Here is a 22,325-nt window from a genome sequence, read left to right on the forward strand (position 1 = left end):
AGAAGACTAATTCTGCTCGATCATCGCACCACGAACGCGGGTGTTGTACACATTGTTGCACTTGGTGCTTGCGTCCGCCGCAGAGATCTCACCCTTCTCACCAGCGCAGTTACCGCTCGACTTCCTCTTACCGGCATCGCAGAGCGCAACGCCAGCAGCAGGAACAGAGCCCTTCAGAAGATCAGGCGATTCAATGATAGTAGCAGCCATACCGCCAACGAGATGGAAATCGATGTGGCAATGGAAGAACCACACACCAGGGTTATCAGCCTTGAAGCGAATGACCGCGTAGCCGAACGCAGGTACGACGAAACCATCGCGCTTGAGGGGCACGCGGGGCAGCGAGCTCTCATCGCCGTTCCAGAAACCGAGACCCGTAGCAACGACTTGGAAGACGTGGCCGTGGAGATGCATGGGGTGGGGGTACATGTGCGGGTTGTGCATGACTATCTGGACGATTTCGCCGGACTTGATGACCCAGGGGTTGATGCCGGGGCCGTAGGTGGCGGGGTCCATGCTGCCGGTTGTCAAAGCGGTGTAAAGAGTAGGCACTTGAGGTGGGACCCATGGCTGGGCGTTGAGAGGAGTGCGGGTACCGACGCCCTCGAAGTAGGTCTGGTTGGTGGTGAACTCGATGTGGTTGTCGACGGGGCCCATGAGTCGCTGGCCATCAAGCGGCTTCATGGTGAAGTCGTTGAGGATGGTTTGTGGGGGCGGCGTCCACTCGTCGTCAAGCAAGATGCCGTCGATTTCATCGGAGATGCTGTCGATGATGTCGTCGATCTCGCCGAAGATGTCATCGTAGACAACTTCTCCAATAACCGTTCGCTCCTCGGCTGAGGGGGCGCCGTTAGTCAACATGTCTGTCATCATCTGCGCAATCCAGTTGGAGGATCCCTTCGGGTCTTTCTTTCCTTGCACAACTACACCGTAACTTTGGCCGGCGCAAATGATGATGGTCTCTGCCTCCTGAGGCTGCGTTTGGACACCGTCAATCTCAACTACGCTCAGCGTGTAGTTTGCGATGTGGAAGCGAGCGCATGCGACAGCGGCGGTGTTGACAATACGAAGAAGGTACCTCTTGTTCTTAGCGATCTTGAGGTCAAAAGGCTTGGCCTGATCGTTGAAGAGGAAAGAGTCGGGCGAGTCGAAGTTGGCGTTTGTGTTGTCGGGGCTCATGTATGCCTCGATCATCTCCGGCATAGGGCGGTGGTACCTGATTACTGTGAGCTCGCGCACGTACAAAAGACTGAAATTGCTTACCAGTCAGACATTGAAAGGTACACCTGCTTGTCGATGTTCAAGCTCGCCTCCCAAGCTCTGTCGTGCACAATCATCTTGCCGCGCAGACCATCGGGATATTGGCCTTTCTCGTGCGCATGGTACCAGTGAGTGCCAGCAGGGTTTGCAATAAAGGTGTAGGTGAATGACGATCCAGGTTGAATGGGGCACTGAGTAACTCCACTGGGACCGTCGTAGTTTTGCGTTCCCTTTTGCCATATGCCATGGAAATGAAGAGCAGTGGTTTGATCAGGAAGGCTGTTGTGAACCGTCACCTGAACGGTATCACCCTCATCGCATTCTATGGTAGGAATGGGCCACTCTCCATTGATGCCAATGACCTGTCTCTCGAAGCCATCAGGCGCGGCCTATAGTAAGTTAGCGTTGTCATTTGGTGTCAACAAGTAAAGTAGAGTACTCACAGTTACGTAGCCAACTTCGAAGTCATAAGTGACAGTCTTTGCACAAGCTACTCCAGCGTACACGGCCAACAAGAGTGCCTGAGATAGACCCAACATGTTGCTCAACAAGTAACGAATGAAATATAATGAGTGAATATCTGGTTGAAGAAGCAGCGCTTCGTGGAGTTTAAGTAGGAATGTATGCTTTTCATGGAAATGACTGCCGCTGTTGGCCCGTTCGACGATGATTCAATCGATCCGATCAGACATGAACGCGTATTCAATATTTCGAAGCTCTCAACCCTTGCACGACGGGCTAAGATCAACGGCTTTGAACAGACCGCCCTTCCAGAAGGGGTAGAATGCGTCTGCGTTCCAGCACCCGATACGCGCAAAAGAACCATGTCGCACAGATGCAACAAGGGTCCGACCGTCTCCATGCGCGTAGCGGGCTGCAACGCGGGAATGGTATGATCGTTTTGATCATTGTGGAGATATAAAGCTTGACGATACTGAGGCCAGCTATTGGCTCACATGGGGTGTTCGGCGGATCAAGAGAACCCACATGCAAATGCAAGGAGCGACAGATGCCAATTGGAACCCCGTCCGAAACGCAGTCTCGCGTGCTGGGCTGCAAAAGAATGGAAGACACAAGTGGCGTGCATCTCAATGCTTCTATGATGGCTTGCCTAGACTAGGAACAGGTTAGCGTGGTGCGGTTGAGGCAAAAACGATGGTGATCTCTCGGAAACTTTGGTATACCATGTACCGACAGTCGGACATGTGTGGGAGAGCCGATGTGGTACAGCATGTCCCATGCAGACGCCATGCAATGGTAATTGCAGTGTTTAGTATGCGACGTGTGCTCTTGGTCGCTCTAGCAAGACAATGTCCTTTTCTTCAGTTTGCTATTGCGTGCGTAAGTAAGATCGAGACTGACAACTGCTCGGGCAGCTCGGTGTCGACTTTGGGGTTTTTGACAAATGTCACCTCAAAGAGTGCATGCTGCGACATCCAGCTGGGGCCGCTCGTCCCGTGGTTGTGGTGCCAAACGCCTTATATCCGGAACTAGCGCTGTGAAATATTGCGCAGTAACTGTTGCACTTCACATACACCGGTGTACTGCCGCTCGGGTCTTGAGGAGAGCAAGTAGTTCCTGGAAACCCAAGCATGCAAGATCATCTTACGAGTCCTCTAGCGTATGTCACTCTTGCGCCTGCAATTTATCAATCGAAGGGTAGTTGTTAAAGAGTAATCTCTTTCGGGTTTCGCATCCCTTTGGCCGTCCGTTGTATTCATCGTCATTCGCATTCAGCGGAGGGAAGTATTGTGACAGGTTCCGTGACCGCGCGATGACAAGTTCATCGTCTCCGAACAGCCAGACTCCAAGCTGATGGAATTGGTGATGCAGACGTTGCATTGACTCTGGCTCGCTGGAGTTTGCTCTTCGCGCAACACCGACGCTCAATCCGGACCGGGTACGTTCTCTTGGCGCCTTTGTTGAGACGCTGGAAAATTTCGATCTATCCGTAGGTATAAGTGTGAATCGCGATCTGTCAGTGTCGCGCGTGATGGTGAGCGAGCGCTACGAAAAAGAGCTGGGATGCAAGAGATCTAGGTACGCACGGCTGCTCCAGATTGTCGGAGATGCGGATGCCGAAGCGCCGGGCGGGTTCTCGTGTTCCATCGCTGAGGCCGCGTCCATGGTCCATCGCAACACCTTCATCAAGTGCATTACGATACATTCGATACATTGTTCAAAGCTGATTATTCGATTTCAGTATCGTGTGCGCCATGGTTTCTGAACCGTCCTCTACTTCCCTCGTGGTTACTGACGGTGACGGCAAGCACGGCGCTGCCCTAGCACCAATCTCCACGCGTGTCCCTAATTGATGTTAATGAGCATAAAGGGGTGAGACAATAGGCTCACATTTCATCGCTCGCAAAACGACGACCATTCAAGCGCATGTATCATGGCTGTGCAAAGCTTGTTGGTTGCGAACGAGCAAACGAGGAGGAACCGTCCATCGACCGAAGACCGAGTAACCGGGACGATGAGGTGCCAAGCCCTATAAAACACGAGGAACCAACTGGATACCGCTAAAATATCAATCCTTATCGGTTGATAATTCGTCGGACTCCTTGGAGGCTTGACAACTCACCGTGTCTCTGCGGTGCGGTGGCCTAAAGTTCCTCCGCAGATTGCGTCAAAACGTCAGCATGGCGCTGGCGGTATGCCTCTGAGGTCCACAAAGCTGGGCGGAACAACAGTCGAATCCACAAGAATACTGCAACTGCAGTCTCTATCATGCGCGCTGTCGCAACTGGCGCATCATTCACTGTATGCTTGGCATACTCGGTGTTGTTTTTCGCGGCTATCTAGGTATCGTGTCGCGCGAACCCGTGTCCAACATACTTGACTGGCCCAAACCACCACATCACCTACGTAGATGATGTGGAGACGCGGACGAAGATGCGTATATACGCAAACACATCCGGTGAAATAAGTTCATCACCAACATCCGCTCAGCCCAAAGTACATGACGCACCCAATCATACCCACATTCGGAACTCTTGGCGACCGAAGCGATGCCGCTAGACCTATCCTGGGGCAATCCGCGAAACAGAGATGACTTAGAACGTGGCTTGCAAGAGAAGGCTTCCTGCATGCGCCTGTCAGATTTCGCATCCTTGGCTATTCTAGGACTAGCAAACGGGTCGTTGAGATACGCGTAGCCCGCACTGCCTCAGGCTGGGGCTATACTTGCACCATGTATGGATTCGGTGCATGGTGCGAAACACCATCTCACCTGTATCTCCAACTGTAAGCTATAAGGTGCCGGGCCATCCGTCCTTAACAGGTTATCATCACAAACCACCGCACCTACCTCCATCTTCCCCAGAGATCACTTATCTCAATCGCTTTCGGAGTATTCCACCCCTATCGCAACGACCCTCCAGCTCCCAAGAACCCTTGACGATGCCCGAACAAGTAGATGTTCCTCAGTGGTGCGTCGAAGTTGGGCCCGAATGTCCCGTAGAGGGTACACTATATGGCTACTACCCCAGTATCGAAGCCAATGCTTTCTTCGCGGCCTTCTTTGGCCTCTGCCTGGTTGTCAACCTGGGGCTGGGCATTCGGTACAAGACGTGGACCTACATGGTACGTTATTTCTCAACTTAGCAAGACGCATCTAACGTCCGATAGATTGCCCTCTGTCTAGGCTGCTTGGGCGAGCTCGTCGGATACATCGGACGCATCCTCCTGTACAACAACCCTTACGACGAGACAGGCTTCCAGATGCAAATCTGCTGCTTGATTATTTCCCCCGCCTTCGTTTCCGCTGGAATATACCTCACGCTCAAGCACATCGTCATCAACTTTGGACAGTCGTGGTCACGCTTGCCGCCGGTGTGGTACACGCGCATCTTCATCACTGGTGACATCGTCTCGCTCGTTCTCCAGGGTGCCGGCGGTGGCATTGCTGCTACAGCAGATAGCGGCTCGGATTTACAAGACACCGGAACAAATCTCATGGTGGCAGGTGTCGTCATCCAGGTCGTCGTTCTGTCCTTCTTTGGCGCCCTCCTCGTCGAGTACACTATCCGCACCTACAAACGCCGCGAACAACTCTCCTCCAGCGCAATGACGCTCTTCCACAAGACATCGTTCCGCTGCTTCATGTTCGCCATCATCATTGGCTTCTTGGGTATCTTCATTCGATGCATCTACCGTATCCCGGAACTCACGGATGGTTGGGGCAGTGAGCTCATGCGCGACGAGACGGACTTTATCATCTTGGAAGGTGTCATGATCGTCATGAGTGTGTTGGTGCTTACCGTATTCCATCCTGGGTACTGCTTCCCAGCGCTCGGTAACACTATTGGCAAGAACAGGGCGAGTCGGGGCAAGAGTATGGACACCACATCATCGGATAACGACATCGTATTGGGTCGGGTTTAGATACCATGGGTGCTTAGATTACGGGTTTTGTCTCTATTGGGCCATGGTATAGCGCTTTCTTTTGTCAGTACAGGACCTTAGCGAAGACATAGAGTGGAGGATATACCGAGGGAATTTTCTATGCCGAGCAAGGAGTCAGGAGCTTCTGAGGCGTAGTCGCCCGTTGCTAGTAACACAATTTATCTTACAGATCACCTCATCGCGTATCCGCATTTTCAACACTTATTCTCGCGTGCAAAGTTCGTTACGAAGTTCATAGCCTAGAACCCGCAGATGGACTCTGCCCAGCCTCATTAGGAAGCATGTTCCCTACTCCTAGTTGAGGCACAGCTGAATAGTACCTGAACTTCATATGCAGCTGCAGCTGGCGACAGATTGGCGGGCGGCGCTGAAGGCCGAGATTTCGGCGGAGGGCCAACCGAGGTGGATCCAAGATGAGGCTACCTTGGTGTCGGTATGCGATTTGCAAAGCCCATGGCCCTTGAGGGTCTGGCTCGTACCCCTTTCGTGGAAGGTGTTTCGGCATATGCACTCCGTTGGCGAATCGGCAAGGCTGGCAGGATCATCGTGGCTAGCATGTTCACACGTTTGAAGTTTTTGCCAGGGCTGAGGAAACTCGTTACGAGAATCACGTGTTGAATCACTCAGACTCCACTCTCCTCAGATATCATCCTTCATGCAACGGCAGTTCAAAGAGGGAAAGTTTGTCGACATATAGCTAGCAAAGCCATGCGCATACCATATCAGTCGCCCTATTTTCGAAGTGCTGACTGTGGGCTCGAAAAAATGAGGCGGGTCGGCCTCAAACTCCGGACCTTGTAGAGCAAGCAAAAGAGGACGCACGAATGTCGCAGTACTACAGGCACCCGCTCCCGTTTATGGTGTTGCGATCTCTGTGCAATACCACGACAACCAACGTATGTCGATTCCACACAACTTGCCGATGCATGTAGCCAGTAGCATCCGTCGGACGTTTTTTTTCAACGCGAGGTGGTCTAGGCTCCGATTTTGCCATCGTGGCACCTCAAAGTAATCTTGGAGTTCAGTCTGCCCAGTGACGTCAATCACGCATGTTGTATTTGAACCTCGTCCGCCAACTCTTCCGTGGCGCAATGCGATTTTGCCTTTTTTCTCAATGTACGGATGGCGACATGAAGAGCCCACCGGGCAGGACCGGTGGCGACGACGCTTTACCGACCTAACTGCCGCGCCCAGTGCCGTATATGCATGGTATGCCTACTAAGATCAAGAGAAGGTTGTTTGGGAGATGTTGTGGATGGCACGACGTCACACTTCGATGCGAGATATTTCTCGGTTCCAAGGTTGCCATGGACCAGTCTAGCAGTCAGCACGACGCGCACAGCCACCTCCACTCCACCACACCTGTCGCTGCACGCCGTCCAATCATGACCAGCCTTCACCCACACCTCAGGCGGTCGTTTGAGGCTTTCGAAGCGTTGGGGAGCCTGGAACCCCGTTGAATGCTAGCGAGCAAACACATCTGGACCCGAACCGCCGCACGTGTGCCGCCGAAGCTAGCCAATCTATCCGTCTGGAACGTAGCCTCGGTTTCCACCCTCATGCACTTTTCTCCTTCGCCTCTTTTTCATAGTAACAGATTTCGATGCCTTATTCTGGACCGGTCTTTACAGCACGTGAGATGGTGCGCCATAGCGTCTCATTGGTCAGGAGAGCATTCCCGGACGAAGCTTGCTGTCGGCCTTTTGTACCGAGCTTTCGATCAAATTCGATCTTGGTCCCAAATGCGATCTGTTCAAATATTCCAAGGCGAGGGACCCGTGGCGCATCGACCGGTTTATCTGTGCAACAGGAAGTGGCGAACCGCTGCAGATGTGTACAGGTAGGAGAAGCGCAACTCCAGAGCGCGAGGCGAGCCCAACAACACGGCCTGCTGAACACGCTCACGCATCCGACACTGCCTAGGCTCCACCGGCTCCACAAGCGACTCTGGCATCTCTGAGCACTGGGAATCTCGCCCACTACATCGACATTCACGGTATGGATCACTCGGAGCGATGGCAAAGCATTGCACCAGCCTCAGATGAGCCGGGGCAGCGACGCCCAACCTCAGACCGGCGGAAGAAGCGACAGGCTGTTGCCGTGGCGTGCGTGCAGTGCCGAAATGGGAAGGCCAAGGTACGTAGGACCGAGTTACACGCAATAGCAAAGCCCTGGACCATTCCAAGGTATCTCGCTCAGCTTTCAGGCACTATGCCATGCTACTCAGCACTGCAGGGCACTGAATGATACTTCCAAGTACTCAAGGCCCTTGCATACCTGATTTGCGCTCTTCTATAGGTACTCACATCATGTGACACTACCTGTACGTAGGCCTTTTGCAGCTTTCATTGGCCCCGCGGACTGTGCTGATTGATTATTCCCAGTGTGACGGCACAAGACCCCGATGCAACCGATGCAAGGAGAACGACCTATCATGTCAATACGACGTCGCCGAAGGTGTTTCGCGAGCCGAGCGGATGAAGATTATGAAGAGAGACAGCATGACCGGCGAGCTGGATGACCTGAAGCGCATCGTCACATCGCTACGCTCCGGGACCGACGACCAGGCCGCCGCTGTTCTCGCTCGACTAAGGCTCGGTGAAGCACCCGAAGAGGTCGCGAAGACCCTCCCAATGACAATATCCCCGGCGATATCCGGCCATCCCCCCAGGTATGCATCACTCGACAGCTTCCTCTGGCTACAACAAGTTGATAACTCTGGTTCAGCTTACTGGGTCAGGAGTCTACCGACACTTCTGGAAGCGGTGTGAGCCACGAATCCGCATTCGACACGAGTAAAGGCGGCTCGCAGTTTCGAAAAGGCTCTAACATCTCCATGGCATCACCAACAAGTCAAAACAGAGGCTGGTCGCCTTCGGCAAACAATCCTTCATCATCATTTGCGTTGAGTAAGGGAAAACAACAAGCAACGACAGATGGATCAAGCGATCATCCCTTCCTAGTTCCGCTGTTTGATCGAGAGGACTATCTTCTAACAAGGGATGAGGGGGAAGAGAGTGAAGAGGAAGATAGGCTTGAAAGCCAGATTGACCCAAGACTTCTGCAGCAAGGAACGAACTTCGACGGCGTCGGGAACGCGGCACCGTCATCAAAACCATCTCGAAGCCAACGGCCCTCACCACACAGACAAAACACGATACGCTCGGCATACCCTACGCATCTCACTGGCCGACAACCGATCGTGAACACCATCAGGATACACCCGAATCTCAACCTCCGCAACCTCTTCGGCAACATGCCATTCTCTAGTAGCATCCGAAGCAACCACTACCCAGGCGACATTCAAGAGACGCAAATCACCAACCTGTTTCTACCCACATGGTCCATGTTACCCATCAACACAGTACCCGACCCAGGCTCATTAAAACGCGCATTCCCTGGTATCTTCGAACAAGCCACAACACTCATGAACATGGGCGTACCCGCCGACCAAATCATCGAGATCCATCCGAATCTTGCCGCGCTATGGGACGAAGACGTATACAACAACTCCGGCATACTCACCAAATGGGCAGTCGGCATGGTGCACGGCGTATACATGAAGGGTACATCTTACGGCGGCCTTCCCCCAAAATAAAGCATGCTCGCTAACAAAACCCCCAGGTAACACCTTCTCCTGCTTCGGCTCCATGTACCTCTTCTGGTACCTAATGCGCTGGATGATCTCCCCGTCGCCCGAAACTTACAACGCAATCCCCGAATGGTTCCGCCCCACGCCCAACCAACTCTTCATGCCGCACATCAACATCGTCGACTTCATCGTCTGGCCCGCTTTCCGCGAACTCGTTACTCAGATCCCGGCTATGCAGGAGCGCATGGAGTGGCTCATGGATATGAGTTTGAATATCCAGTGCGATTGGTCATTTGCGACGGACCAGGCGCTGTGTAGCAATGAAGAGACGGGCCAGGTGGATCTGTGCGATGCCGCGAGGGATGTGGTCAGGGAATTGGCGAGTTGGAGTCTGGGACCGAGTTTTAGGGGGTATGTTAGTAATGCGGATAGTTATGTGAGGATTAGGACGGAGGGGTATTGATGGAATTCGTGGTGTTGGACGGGAAGGTCGACACGAATTACGTTATGCAGAAGGGTTGCGACGGTAGGACGAATTGGCCCTGATCGCTAAGCACGGCACGCTGCGGGGCAGTTTTTTTTTTTCGCGATCGAGTGTGCCGCGGAGATGTCCGCGGAGATGAATGTTGTAGTGGGACGGGCCGGAACCTTGGCAACCCGATGGGCGAATGGGGCGGACCACTTGTTGTTGTTACTAGCGAAGCATATTACACGGAGTTCGCTTTTAGTTCGATGGTCGCGTTGAATGAGAAGCTTACGGGGCGACCCGACGACGATATACGGAGTATATTAGACGAAGAATTGAGGAAATGGAGTGCACTCTGCTCTTAATTTGCTGGCTTTGATGTGGTCGCGATGTGCCGCATCTCTTGTGCTACATGCTGTGTCATGTATTCCGTGCTAAATGTCAGGGCAGTTTACGTGAGAATGAAGGTGTATGACGTGCTCACTGACACGAAATTGTCACCTAGGAACTCACTCGTATATTATCGCACCGCTCGAGTTCCAAATGAATGTAATGTATTGAGCATACCAGTATTCGTAACCATCGTGTCGCATTTATCGTCATGAAAACGTATCCGTTGTGCGCGAATGGGTGCATGTCGCACCATAAGCTCGTGTCGTGTTGTGAAAGTAAGGAAAAGAAAACAAGGAAAGACAAGGCACTTTTCCACCACCGATCATTACCACCGCCATGAATCATAATTCATCGCCACGGAAAATCGCCACCCATTACCACACTAACCCTGACCATTACCACCATGCTCATACTCATCGTAGCAACCATTTGGAAAACACACTGGCATGCCACAGGCGGCAAAACCCTGTACACAACTCTCTTCCAGTATCTCTTACACAAACTCGGCGTTATCGTTGTATCATGATCATCGTATCATCAGTGTGACAACAGCGTGTCGAGGTCTCAGACGACCCAGGGGATGAGACCGTCGCGGTGGTACTTGATGCGGAGGTCCTGTAGAGGTCAGTATGTGTCTAACATTCCTTTCGTACAATGGGAGCTCACCTTGTCCATCAACATGTCCTTGACGGCGTTGATCTGCTGCATGTCCAGCGTTGCGAGCTCCTTCTGAGCTGGCGCAACCATATCCGGGTGGGTTCTACTAGCGACCTTGCGGTAGGCCAGGTTGATACCGATGGAGCTGATCCTCCAGTTCTGGATACCAAGCATGTTGTAGGCGAGCATGTTGACCGGGGGGAGAAGGTTGGCTAATGAAGAAGCACGATCACGGCGAGGACGAAGAGCGCGTGTGGACAGCGGCGGAGGTGGGCCGACCGAGGCGGTGGGACCGAGGGGCGTGGAAGGAGGACCAAGTGGAGTCGTGGGAGGAGTCTCAATGTAAGGCTCGTAGTTCTCGGTGTTCTCCCAGAGAGGGTCGGCAGGCGAGAAGCGGAACGGGGTGTCAGGAAGACGGGGAGACGGCGAGGGCGTTGAAGCAGTAGAGAAGGTCCTGTCGCCAAGCGGAGTGCGTAAGCTGTTGGTCTTGGATCGCTTGGGTGTCTGAATGGGCTTCGGGATGTCGTTGGCTGCCTCGGTGTCGACGAAGATGGTGAATTCAGGCTTGCGCTTCTTGCTTGGCTTTGTACTCGACTTCTTGGCAACGGGTGCGGAAAGGACAGTGGGTCGAACCGTGAAAGGTGAACGAAGTGCGGAGACTTGAGAACGAGTACGAGGTAGCGGAGGTGCGAGGTTGCCGTTGTTGATGGGGTCTTGACCCTCGATAGAAGGAAGCGGTGTCGCCGCCGCGATCGCGAAGAAATAGTTGTTGACAGAGTCCGACATCTTGACAAGCTCACTGTAGAGCTATAAACCACTGAAGCTCCCACCAAAGCAAAACGCTGAACGCTAAACAGAACAGAACAGTAAAGAAAAGAGGGACTTACCTAGGAAACGTAGAACAGAACGGTTGACTCGTCTTCTCCGGAACAGAAGCGAGGGAGTGGCCGAAGAAAAGGAAGACGACTACGGGAACAGCGGCCTTTGTAAGGAATGACAAGAAGATGAACGAATACTTCGAAGCTGAATGAGAGTCGTAAGAAGAGAGTATAATCGGAGGTGACCGCGAAGACGAATTTGAACAGGCAGGGTGGGCGCTCGGGCACCCGACCCGGGCTCCCGTGGTGAAGCCGACAAGACGCTTACAGAAGCTCGCAACGCGTAAAAACGCGTCAAAGGCGCGTATGAGATGTTTCAAAAGCGTTTGTATATCCCTTAAACGGACTTCAGCGCGTCAGAAACAGACGCAGATGACGTACTGGTAATCTTGATGGGCTGAATATTGTCTTGATCAGGGAGGGGTCGATAGGTCTGGATGACTCAATGAGTCAGCCGTTACCGTGATTGTGAGGAAAAGATCTCTTTCTTTGCGGCACAAGGGTCTCCTGATCAGCTGGAACCTGGGCGGCTTCCTATTTCAGGTGTGTAGTACGTTCCCGGGACATGCTACCAAAAGTGAAAGAAGCCATCTGGCAATCGTTCTTCGACGAGTACTTTGTAATGATTGAGACATCCAGTATGATTACCGACTCGAACTCTGTTTCTTGTAGAAGAGGATGTTGTGTCGTTGGTATTGGATTAGTTCTGACTGGCTCGCGATATGCCGATTGTCGCGAACCAGAGGATGGCTACCAAGATATGGCAACGCCAACAGTAGGCGCACACAACGGCCTTTAGATATTCGCAGCGAGTTTCCTAGCAAGAGTATCCACAGCTCAGAGCCGGTCCGAGTAGGGTATGTGGTATACCAGATGTGATTCGACGTGTGATGTCCGGAAGTTCAATGTAGAGTCGGCAGATCTGACTGCATGTTTGATGTCATGAAGACGATAGTCCAGCAGTACTAAAGAAATCGAGTCTGCGGAGACATGACTCGCGAATGCGTCCATGAAGATCGCTTCATGCAGCATGAAAGACTACGTTGGGTGTTAGCTGTGTTTGACTCTCGTCGATGTAGTTGAGAAAGCATGACCGAAAGGCTGAAACCCCCGAGAACCAGAGAGAAGATGTATGGAGAGGTTGATAATGCGCAGTGATCGGTAGATGGGGGAATCCTCGTGAATAAAGGCCGTAGACGGTAGTCAGGCCCTTGATTGTCTCTTACCATTACCTGTATTCTGGTTGACGTCAAGGATCGATGGCTTACTGCGACAGATCTTTTTGCCCGGCAAACGCCAGTGAAGTTCGTACATAATAGCAACAGTGACAAGTGGCGATGGTCGGGCCTCGCATGTCGCATCAAGCGTACCTTATTGAACCATCCAGTGGATCCAGAGTAATAAAGAAAGATGGGTGTTGAGTTCGTTGTGTGTGGAATGTTTCCTGAAGTTGTTTACGAAGTATTGTTATCGACGTTTGAAGATAGACCCGAAGAAGGCGGCATGACATGTCATGAGGTAAAGTCAGCAAACGATCGTCAGTTGATATTCCTCACACGCAGAAGCTCAGTCGCGGTGAGGCAGGCTTTTCAGAAGCCTGGTGACCTTTTGTCAAGGTCTGTAAAGTAAGAGATGTGTCAGTCGGTGAGTAAGAAGACCCACGTATGCGAAGAAGCTGCTTTTCATGAAGCATCCTCAAACCTAGCACGGGGATGTTCGCAGAAGCACCTGATGATAAAAGATCGACCTAAGGGGTTTGTGTATCTCCAGGCTACGGTGTAGTCTTGCAAACAACTCATTGGAGCCCAACCATCTCCATGTTGTGAATGATGTACGCGAGAGGCGTACGAAGGAAGGTGCGCGATTCGTGTCGTTCCTTCGCCGTAATGACTAGATAAAGTCACTGGTGAATGTTGATGTGCTTTAGCGGTGGAAGTGAAGAGAAGGTTGTTGTGTTGTTGGAAGGCGCGCTGGAGACCAGACGAAAGCATCGGTGCTTCGGCACTTCGGCCCGACGGGATGGCAGTCGCGATGAAACATCGCAACATCACGTCCTCACGACGTCACAACACCGCTTCAGATACGTATCTCAGTCGATACCTACGATATCATCCATCGTTCCGTTGATCTCAATTGATGCTCTACTAATCCAGTGCACTAACATTGTAGCTTCCGCATTAGGACGTGCCGCGGCTGCTGATGCGGGGAACAAGCTACTCGCTGCTGAGCCGCTGAGCTCGAGTAAGCGTCAATGAGGCATTACGCGTCCCGAATCCATCGTCTCGCTCTTTCAACTGGATCGCAGGCCATTCGATAGCTCCTTCGGAAAAACCCCAAGCAGACATGGCTCTTGCTCCGGCACCAACGCGTCTACGCCAGATTGCACTTGTCGCGGAGGATATCGAATGCGCGAAGCAGCTTCTTGTAGGCCAACGATGCTAATGTGGGCATATCGAGAACTAACGAAGATGCTAGACCTACGTTCTAGGAACAGAAGTAGTCTTCGAGGATCCAGCGGTTGAGCAATGGGGATTGAAGAACTTCCTCAGTACGTTCGCTCTCTCTTCCTAGCTCCAGCTACTAACATGACTGCAGTACCAATCGGAGGCGACTTCATCGAGGTGGTCTCGCCCATTAAACCAGGGACGACTGCCGGACGGCTGATCGAAAAGCGCGGCGACGGCGGATACATGATCATCATGCAGACCGATGATGCAAAGAAGCGACGCGAATACATCGAAGCGAAGGGACTGTCGAGAGTCATCTTTGAGCATAGTTACGCGGATTCGGTGTGTATTCAGTACCATCCAAAGGGCATCAAGGGTACGCTAGGCACCTACAATTGCAAGATCATACGGCTAACGAGGTGACAGGCGGCATGATGCCAGAACTCGATTCCCACGTACCAGGTCCGAAGAATCCTACGCCAGTTCAGACCCGCTTCTCCCCATGGCACGCCTGCGGTTCAGACATCGACCGCTATAGGGCCGGCATGGAGCGGACCGAACACCTTACGCTAGAGGGCTGTGTACTGCGCCTGCAGCCCGGCGACCTTGGCCACGAAGCGGCCGCACGGGAGTGGGAAGCGATATTTGGCGTCGTGCGAAGCCGCGACCTGTTGGCCTTCACGAACGCCAGGCTGGGTTTCATTCCAGGGCGTCAAGGGCAACCAGAGGGCCTTGTGTCGATCACGATCGGCGTCAAGGGCCAGGATCAATATGATGCAATACTGGAGAGGGCCCGACAGGCGGGCGTTTGTGGGAACGACGGGATCGACATGTGCGGTGTCAAGTGGTACCTTGCCCTGACAGGTCACAGTGCAACTAAGGGGAAGCTGTAGCTCCATGCGCCATCACATCGCACGAATTCTGGCCAGAACCCGTTTCACGTTGCTGACTGCATGCAGCGTGCGATACGCTTTGACACTGGGTTGAGCGTGCCACGTACGAAGCCAAGATCTTATCCGAAGACTGTTGAGATAGCCGTAAGCGCCGCCTTCGAGCGTCACGGAGTCGGTACCCCTCCCCCACCGACGTCATCCGTCGAACAAGATGAATTACCCGTCCTTCGCCAGCATGTTTACGATGGACGCGTCTCGACCTTTGCGCATTGTTTCATGCTCAGAAAATTTTCATGAGCGAAGCCACGACGCCAAGTTGGCTGGCGTGCGCAGGACAGCAGTTGATGGAGATTACACGCTCCACCCACACCACCCAAGAAGCTTTGGTAAGAGTCCCCCAGCCTGGGCGCAAAGAGCTTCCCATAACACCAAACAGCTGCGCGCGTTCTGAAAATTTGCCACTATCCTTCGCTGCTCCGCCTCCCGCTTGCGATCACGATAGGTCCACAGGTGCCTTTGTCGCGGTCTGTGCACTGCACACCCCGCTCGCGGTGACGCCAGGCACTCCCGCGCTCGCGATGGGGACGCGTCTATACCATTATGGATCCTCTCATTACTCCCTGCTGCATTTGTCGTGCCTTTGCAGTCCGGCGAGCGGAAATGAGATCTGAGGTGCAAAAAGCTTCTATGCTTCCATGCTTGGTGGTTGCCTTGCTGTGCACCGCCTCGACTTGAAGTATACTAGCCTGGGTGGCTTACGCTCTTGGTACCACCACGTTCTCATACGACAATTCCCTGTGACGTACAAATCGCATTTTCCCCAGTTGCTGAATTGCTAAGCTCCCTGCATGGCTGCGCACTCGCCCCGTCCCTCCCTCTACGAGATACTAACGCGCGACTTCAGAAAGGCCGTCCTCATTGCTCCACCCTACGAGGCCATCCTGGTCGCGATCTAAGATCCAAAGCTCTCGGCATCCTTCCGGCATCCTTCCCCTAGGCTAGCCCTACGAATTCTCCCCTCATACATCAGTCCCCGCACGGGGCACCGGCTAGCCTTCTTGTGACGATAATGCAGCGTGGGAGGACGAGCAAAGGAGCAATTACACACTTGCGGGCTGGAGGCGCACCACATTGGCTGCCGTTGGGAAGCTCTTCGTTCACGGCTTCGCAGCACCTTCCCATGCATAAAGTCTGCTGCCCCAGCCCTCCTTCGGACCTTTGTTTCACCCACCGATGATGCGCCTCGACCAGATCGCATTGGACCAAACCGCGACACATAACTTCACACCCTCCGCTGACCACCTTGGGTGGTTCACCCACCCTTCGTCCCACCTCATACAGGACTAGAGGGAGGGCAACATCTCAGCATGTCGCCGCCGATATACCCCAACGATGATGAACGCCTCGAGCGTCCCTTGCGCTCCTCCGTGGGCGCCGGCAAGTCGGCATACAACCTCACTGGCGTAGGGTCGCCTTGTGTCACGGCACCTCCTCCTAATTCTTGGTCGCAGCATGGCATTCATGTAAGCCATTCTCTGCTTCGTTGCGCATCTATGACTAACCTCCCTACCAGCTCAATAACACGCCGCCTTCCGAACATCAAGCCAACGACATCCCTCCCACCGTACACGCGCATGCGAACTCTACCCACGGCCTACCGCTGCAACCCACAGAAGGCTCAGCCAATCCTCGACATGGTGAGCAGCTGGTCGATACAAACGCACCTGGGCACCTCATCCCCTCCACGCCTGCGTCGCCACAATCGAACCCTGATGAGGTTCGGTGCAGACAGTGCAATGTGCCATTCACTGGTGACGACATGACGAACAACCTCGCACGACACATACGGACCCAACATCCATCGGCCAACGAGAGCCCTTTGATGTGCAAGAAGTGCAAGGTCGTGTGTACTCGCAATGATGCCCTGTTGAAGCACGAGCGCAAGTGCCAGCCGGGCCTACACCCCGATCCCGTCAAGAGAAAGAAGAACAAAACGGACACTGCTACGACTCCCTCACGCAGAGCCAACAAGAGCTCTAAACCTCGTCGCCGACCAGCCAAGAGGCCTAACCCAACCACGCTCGGCTCGGCACTACAGACCCCTCAAACCCATGCACCTGCAGCACACCCAACCCAGACCTCGTATACTCTACCCGACATACAGCAAGCACCAGGTGAGGATTCACTCACACACGACTTTTTCAATGTCAGGGGCGCTGGAAATGGGCTTTCGATACCATCCCAATCGTACGATCCTGCAGCAGGCGAGGACCAAGCCTTTCAGGAACTTCATAATGATCTTCAGCAAGCCGTAGAAGCGGCACCACTCCACCAAACTGTGTGGCCCTTCCAGTTCGGCCAGCAGAATCTTGCGCCATACAATGCCGTCCGACAGGAAGGCTGGCCATCGCCTCAGCATTTGTATCCTCTTCGCCCTGCCCATGGTTTTGGGCACCCACTTTCGCCAGTAAATGTAAGCGGCAATCTTGGGTCGACGGATCTGAGTACCCTACCGAGCAACCAACCGTTCGACACCGCCTCTTCATTGTACTTTCCTTCAACACACCTATACACCGGACCTACCTCCATCCACGGTCCAGCGGATCAACCCCATCACAGCCCTCTAGCGTCGCCTTTCTCCTTCTATTCAATATCGCTACAATCCGCAGCATCACCTTACAACACACATCAGGACATTCCGTCTGCGCAAGGATCATTTTCCGGGTATCATCAGCAGACTCTTCCAAGGTCTGATGAAAGCTTCGTCCACAGTCAAGAGGATAACATCTCATTCCTGGATCTATACCCATGGTCTCCACAGTTTGGCGAAGATACAGGGCAGCAAAATTAGAGCGGTCACTAAGCAGCGTTCCGTACAACGTTCAAACAAAAAGAAACCGAACAGATGCCCAGTCTACATCGGTATGAAAACTAAAATTATGACATCATGAAGGCAATGTAGACTTCTGGGCTGTCTCGCAGGTTTGCACTCATCCCCCGCATGGGGTTTTGTATTCTTCTTCACAACACTTCATTTCATAGACTTCACCTCTTCATGTATATATCACTTGCTCGATACCCCATCATCAATACATTCTTACAAACTCAAATTCATGTCGCCGTCTAGCGTACTCCCGGGCTCACGCAAACCCCAGCACAAGCCCAAGCATTGGTGTAAAGCCGCTGACAACTACTCTCCAGCGTATGATTTAAGGCCAGAAAATTGTCGGTACAGTACCATGCTGTTTCGCAATAGTGGCGCATGTGTCACCGCTCTTCACTGAGTGAAAACTTTTACAACTGTTCGTTCTCCTATTCTAGATTTGCCTAGACTTCCCTACTCAACAATCTAGACTACCTCTGTGGGAAAAGCGCTCTTCGCAATGAATGCATGACATCATGAGTTGTGTAGCGTGAGCTATGCAACACATATGACTGTTCAAGAGCCGTGTGTACGATACTAGCCATGTCGTCCCACTTCAATAAGTGCTCGACTCTTCAATAGCCTGCTGTACTTTCTCTGTCAGCTCCTCCACAGTGGTCTCCTCCATTCCAAACAGGACCGTCCGGGACCAGTCCGGTGTCACAAAAACCTTGAACCCATCCCTTCTCAGGCGTCGCACTTCTGAAGACAGATACCATATGCTCTTCGCGTAATTTTCCGCGTCGCTATGATCTTTTTCCAAGCAGGCGAAATTACCGGGACCTTCCAATATGAACCAAAAGGTCGTACTCTTCTTAAGCAAAGATAGACAGTGCAATTTGCCGAGGACCAGGGTCTCTTTGGCAACGTCGCTTCCGAATTGGACGGGTATAGTGACTACCACGTTTCGGATCTCATGAAAAGGCCACAGGCCATTTCGGAGCGAGTCAGCTGGCTTCAGACCAGCACTCCATCCAATCTGATATAAAGAGGAAGCCATGTTCCAGGGATCAGTGCTCCAGAAGACCGAAGCCCGGTACCATGCCTCAGCCAACTCTTCCCTTACTGCAGCGTCGGCAGTGAAAATCTTGAACTGTAGTAGATGGCTGCACGAGAAAGGGCTTGGGTGTTCGCGCTCGGCGTCTTTGTCTAGGTCGACATATGAGTCTTCGAAGATGTATCCATAGATCATTTTGCGAACTTCGATGGGTAAGGGACCACTTAGGCGACGACGTCGCATATGCTGGAATATCAAACGACAATACTTGGCTCTCACTTCGATGCATTTAGCTGCATGGAAAGCTTCAATCTCTTCTTTTGTGGCATGTCCTGTTGGACTGTGGTATTGCGCTGAATGTTCAGCAATCAGGAGCTGTTGAGTGGGTCCTAGTCGTGTGGTCGCGCTACGCAACGTTAGCATTCATATCATCCATAACGAAATAGTTATGCGTACTCCGTAAGGTATATGCAACAAGTAGGCCAAGCAGCTTCAGCGGCTTCTTCGTCTAGAATTGCATCAGCTTCCTCGTCTTGAAGCTCGGCAGATTTCTCGAGAAGCCCAAAGTTCTGGTCTCTTGAAAGCGTAACGTATTCGTAGTCTGAAAGCCCACATTTTTCGTGTGGAAGCCTATCGTCTTCACCCTCTGAGACCCCATCCTCTTCCTCGTCCGAGCCCTCATCGTCTTCATCGTCTGAGACTCCATCGTCTGAGACTCCATCGTCTGAGACTCCATCGTCTTCATCTTCCGAGACGCTATCTTCTTGGTCAACTGACATGCTATCGTCTTCCTCATCCGAAGGCCCATGTTCATCGTCTGAGACATCAGACATCGAGACATCTGAAGGATCTGAAGAATGCGAAATACCCATCTCGGCTCTTTCCGCTCGTTAGCAATCAAGACCTAAAAGACTGTTACAGTAACTCACTGGTATGCCATACCACCCACGCTGATATCGTGATTCGTGGTGATTTCTTGCATCTTTCGGCCCTATATATTGTTAACAGAACGCAAGTCGATGAGAAAAGTAATTCATAAGAAGTGAGGAAACTAGAGTTTAAATATGAATTCCTATATCAAGATTGGGATACCAAAGTCCGTTCGCACAGTAGCATTGGGGTTCCGGTTTTACTATTCACGGGGTCGTCTCGGTACCCTTATTCTGATCTCATCACCTCCATCCCAAGGTACTGCAACTTCCGAAGCGGCGGGGAGCCAACTACACCTCCCGAACTTCATACGACCCATACATGTAAAGATGCTCTTGGATGAGAATTGCCGCAACTTCTAGTACCACGGTAGGACCTGCCAGATCCGAGATCGGATCATGAAGAGAAGCGAGTGTAAGAGCTATGTAGCAGCTGCAATTTAGGCGTGCACGTGTGCAGAGCAGAATGTAGGTATTATGTAACTAAGGCGCAGTAAGAATTAGGTGTAGGATAGTTCAAATAGGGTTAGGTCGTATTAGGTGTGCTAAAGGGCTGGAGGGCGTTGTGGTCGTGGTTCTTTGGTAGCGCGGATCAGGGATTCTCGGCAATTTAGAGAAAAGGAAAGTAATATGCAACTCAGGTGACCTGGCGCACATTCAAAGAATATTTCAGTTCATTGGAAGTTGCGAAGATTTACAGATCAAGTTGCGTACCTAGATGGCCGCCACTGGTCAATCAATACTCCATCGCATCCTCAAACAATCCCCGCAACTGCTCCCTCTCTGCATCAATATTCTGCATTTCCAAACTTGGGGCCAGCATCAGCACTCTCGCTTGCGGAATAGTCCCCTCAACCAGCTGATCCAAATGCTCCTTTCCGAAACCGAGCGCCTTCAACCCACGTGGCTGATCACCAAGCTTGACCAAGAACTCCGCGAGCGCCTCGCTAAGAACTTCTCCCGCGCTCTCTGCCTTGACGTTCGAGATATCGACACCGAACGCTTCGGCAGCCGCCAAATGTCGCTCTGGGTTTGATGCGCCGGTGAACTTGAAGACTGCGGGCGCGGTCACTGCAACACTGACACCGTGGGGGATGATGGTGTGGTCGACGTCGTAACCCGAGTGCTTGTATCCAGGGTTCTGGCCTGAGATGGGGTACGACATGCCGTGACAGAGATGCACACCTGCGTTACCGAAACCTACACCAGCCAGTGTCGCGGCTAGCAACATCTGCGACTGAGCCTCGTGGTCATCGGGATCCTTCACCGCGCGAGGCAGATACTTGACTGTATCTTTCAGGGCCTTGAGAGAGAAGATGTCGGAGATCGGGTTTGCGCCCTGGTAGGCGGGACGGTTGAGGGGGTTGGTCGGTCGTGGAGTGCGCTCGTAGTATGGGATTGCGGTCCACGATTCGAGAGAATGGCACAGCACGTCGAGACCTGAAGATGCGTGCACAGCAGAGGGCATAGTGCGCGTGTTCAGCGGGTCGACTATGCCCAAAGTAGGCTTCAGGTTGCGATGCGCGATACCAGTCTTTGCTCTCTTGGAAACCAGATCGAAGATAGCAGTACCAGTCGTTTCAGAGCCTGTTCCTGCGGTCGTCGGTACAGCGATGAGCGGGAAGAGCTTTGACGGAATAGGCATTCCTTTGCCCAGAGGCGCGTTGACGAAGTCTAGGAACTCAGCGTCGGGGAAGGTAGTGTACAAGTTCATCAGCTTGGCTGTATCAATGACACTGCCACCGCCAACAGCTAGGTACGCATCTGGTTTCCACGGCTTCGCGAAGTTGATGGCCTCCATTATGCTGTGGTCCTTTGGCTCTACTCTGACCTTGTCGAAGATTTCGTATGTCACGCCTTCTCTCTCCAGACCTTCAATGACCTGCTTCATCGCGTCTAGTTTCCTCACGTTGGGGTCTGTGACGACCATGACGCGCTTGCTGCCCATGTTCTTGAAGTCCATGCCAACTTCCTTTGTACATCCAGGTCCAAATCGTATACTCGATGCCGCCATTTCGAATGCATATTCCTTTTGCTGGGAATGATCGAGGGGTGTTGCGAGATGCCGCCGAGCTTGCTGGACGGTAGACGGCGACTGATGGTAGTTGGGGTTCGAATGGCAGGGACATGATGGAGGATGCGTGTATTGTACAGTTCGAAGGAGGTTGAGGGCGCGAGCTGCGCGAGATGGCGCAATGCGAATTGCTGTTGATATCACCATTGTGAGCAACGTTTGTTGTCGTGCAGGTGGTGTTCGGTCGTGTGGAGAAATGCGGGGAGGCGCGTGCCGAGTCCTATAGGTAGCACGTTGGTGGTGTTAGCAACACAGATATGTTTCCTGGTATTGTATATGCTTTGAAGGGCCAATTCCTATATGTAAAGCCCAATTTGGCACCGAGCAATGTGTGGGGATGAAGCCGTTCTCCAATATCATACCTCCCGCATCGCAGCTCGACCTCGGATGACAGCTGAATTTAGCCGCA

General features: G+C 52.6%; 8 protein-coding genes across 8 annotated transcripts; 3 read left to right on the forward strand and 5 right to left on the reverse strand.

Annotated features, from left to right (window-relative positions):
* Nucleotides 1-6: 6 nt before the first annotated feature.
* J4E83_010484 (uncharacterized protein) lies at nt 7-1,799 on the reverse strand (the record flags this gene model as incomplete). Its single annotated transcript, XM_049337365.1, has 3 exons — nt 7-1,216; nt 1,264-1,649; nt 1,704-1,799. The coding sequence occupies 3 exons, from the start codon at nt 1,797-1,799 to the stop codon at nt 7-9; spliced, it is 1,692 nt and encodes a 563-aa protein (XP_049183592.1).
* Nucleotides 1,800-4,662: 2,863 nt separating this feature from the next.
* J4E83_010485 (uncharacterized protein) lies at nt 4,663-5,646 on the forward strand (the record flags this gene model as incomplete). The annotated part of the gene is made up of 2 exons (XM_049337366.1): nt 4,663-4,845; nt 4,891-5,646. 2 exons carry the CDS (start codon nt 4,663-4,665, stop codon nt 5,644-5,646), a joined length of 939 nt encoding a protein of 312 aa, XP_049183593.1.
* A 2,019-nt stretch (nt 5,647-7,665) lies between these two features.
* Nucleotides 7,666-9,722, forward strand: J4E83_010486 (uncharacterized protein; the record flags this gene model as incomplete). Its single annotated transcript, XM_049337367.1, has 4 exons — nt 7,666-7,803; nt 8,052-8,338; nt 8,395-9,233; nt 9,292-9,722. The coding sequence occupies 4 exons, from the start codon at nt 7,666-7,668 to the stop codon at nt 9,720-9,722; spliced, it is 1,695 nt and encodes a 564-aa protein (XP_049183594.1).
* A 960-nt stretch (nt 9,723-10,682) lies between these two features.
* Nucleotides 10,683-11,561, reverse strand: J4E83_010487 (uncharacterized protein; the record flags this gene model as incomplete). The annotated part of the gene is made up of 2 exons (XM_049337368.1): nt 10,683-10,733; nt 10,785-11,561. 2 exons carry the CDS (start codon nt 11,559-11,561, stop codon nt 10,683-10,685), a joined length of 828 nt encoding a protein of 275 aa, XP_049183595.1.
* Nucleotides 11,562-13,996: 2,435 nt separating this feature from the next.
* Nucleotides 13,997-14,993, forward strand: J4E83_010488 (uncharacterized protein; the record flags this gene model as incomplete). Its single annotated transcript, XM_049337369.1, has 4 exons — nt 13,997-14,077; nt 14,129-14,201; nt 14,249-14,476; nt 14,527-14,993. The coding sequence occupies 4 exons, from the start codon at nt 13,997-13,999 to the stop codon at nt 14,991-14,993; spliced, it is 849 nt and encodes a 282-aa protein (XP_049183596.1).
* A 3,479-nt stretch (nt 14,994-18,472) lies between these two features.
* Nucleotides 18,473-19,108, reverse strand: J4E83_010489 (uncharacterized protein; the record flags this gene model as incomplete). Its single annotated transcript, XM_049337370.1, has 1 exon — nt 18,473-19,108. The coding sequence occupies one exon, from the start codon at nt 19,106-19,108 to the stop codon at nt 18,473-18,475; it is 636 nt and encodes a 211-aa protein (XP_049183597.1).
* Nucleotides 19,109-19,359: 251 nt separating this feature from the next.
* J4E83_010490 (uncharacterized protein) lies at nt 19,360-19,785 on the reverse strand (the record flags this gene model as incomplete). The annotated part of the gene is given in 2 exon segments (XM_049337371.1): nt 19,360-19,763; nt 19,782-19,785. The coding sequence occupies 2 exon segments, from the start codon at nt 19,783-19,785 to the stop codon at nt 19,360-19,362; spliced, it is 408 nt and encodes a 135-aa protein (XP_049183598.1).
* Nucleotides 19,786-20,578: 793 nt separating this feature from the next.
* On the reverse strand, nt 20,579-22,063 carry J4E83_010491 (uncharacterized protein; the record flags this gene model as incomplete). The annotated part of the gene is made up of 1 exon (XM_049337372.1): nt 20,579-22,063. One exon carries the CDS (start codon nt 22,061-22,063, stop codon nt 20,579-20,581), a length of 1,485 nt encoding a protein of 494 aa, XP_049183599.1.
* Between the last annotated feature and the right edge of the window lie 262 nt (nt 22,064-22,325).

The sequence above is a fragment of the Alternaria metachromatica genome (genome assembly GCF_023757995.1).
Source record: "Alternaria metachromatica strain BMP 0045 chromosome Unknown scaffold_45, whole genome shotgun sequence".
Taxonomy (NCBI): domain Eukaryota; kingdom Fungi; phylum Ascomycota; class Dothideomycetes; order Pleosporales; family Pleosporaceae; genus Alternaria; species Alternaria metachromatica.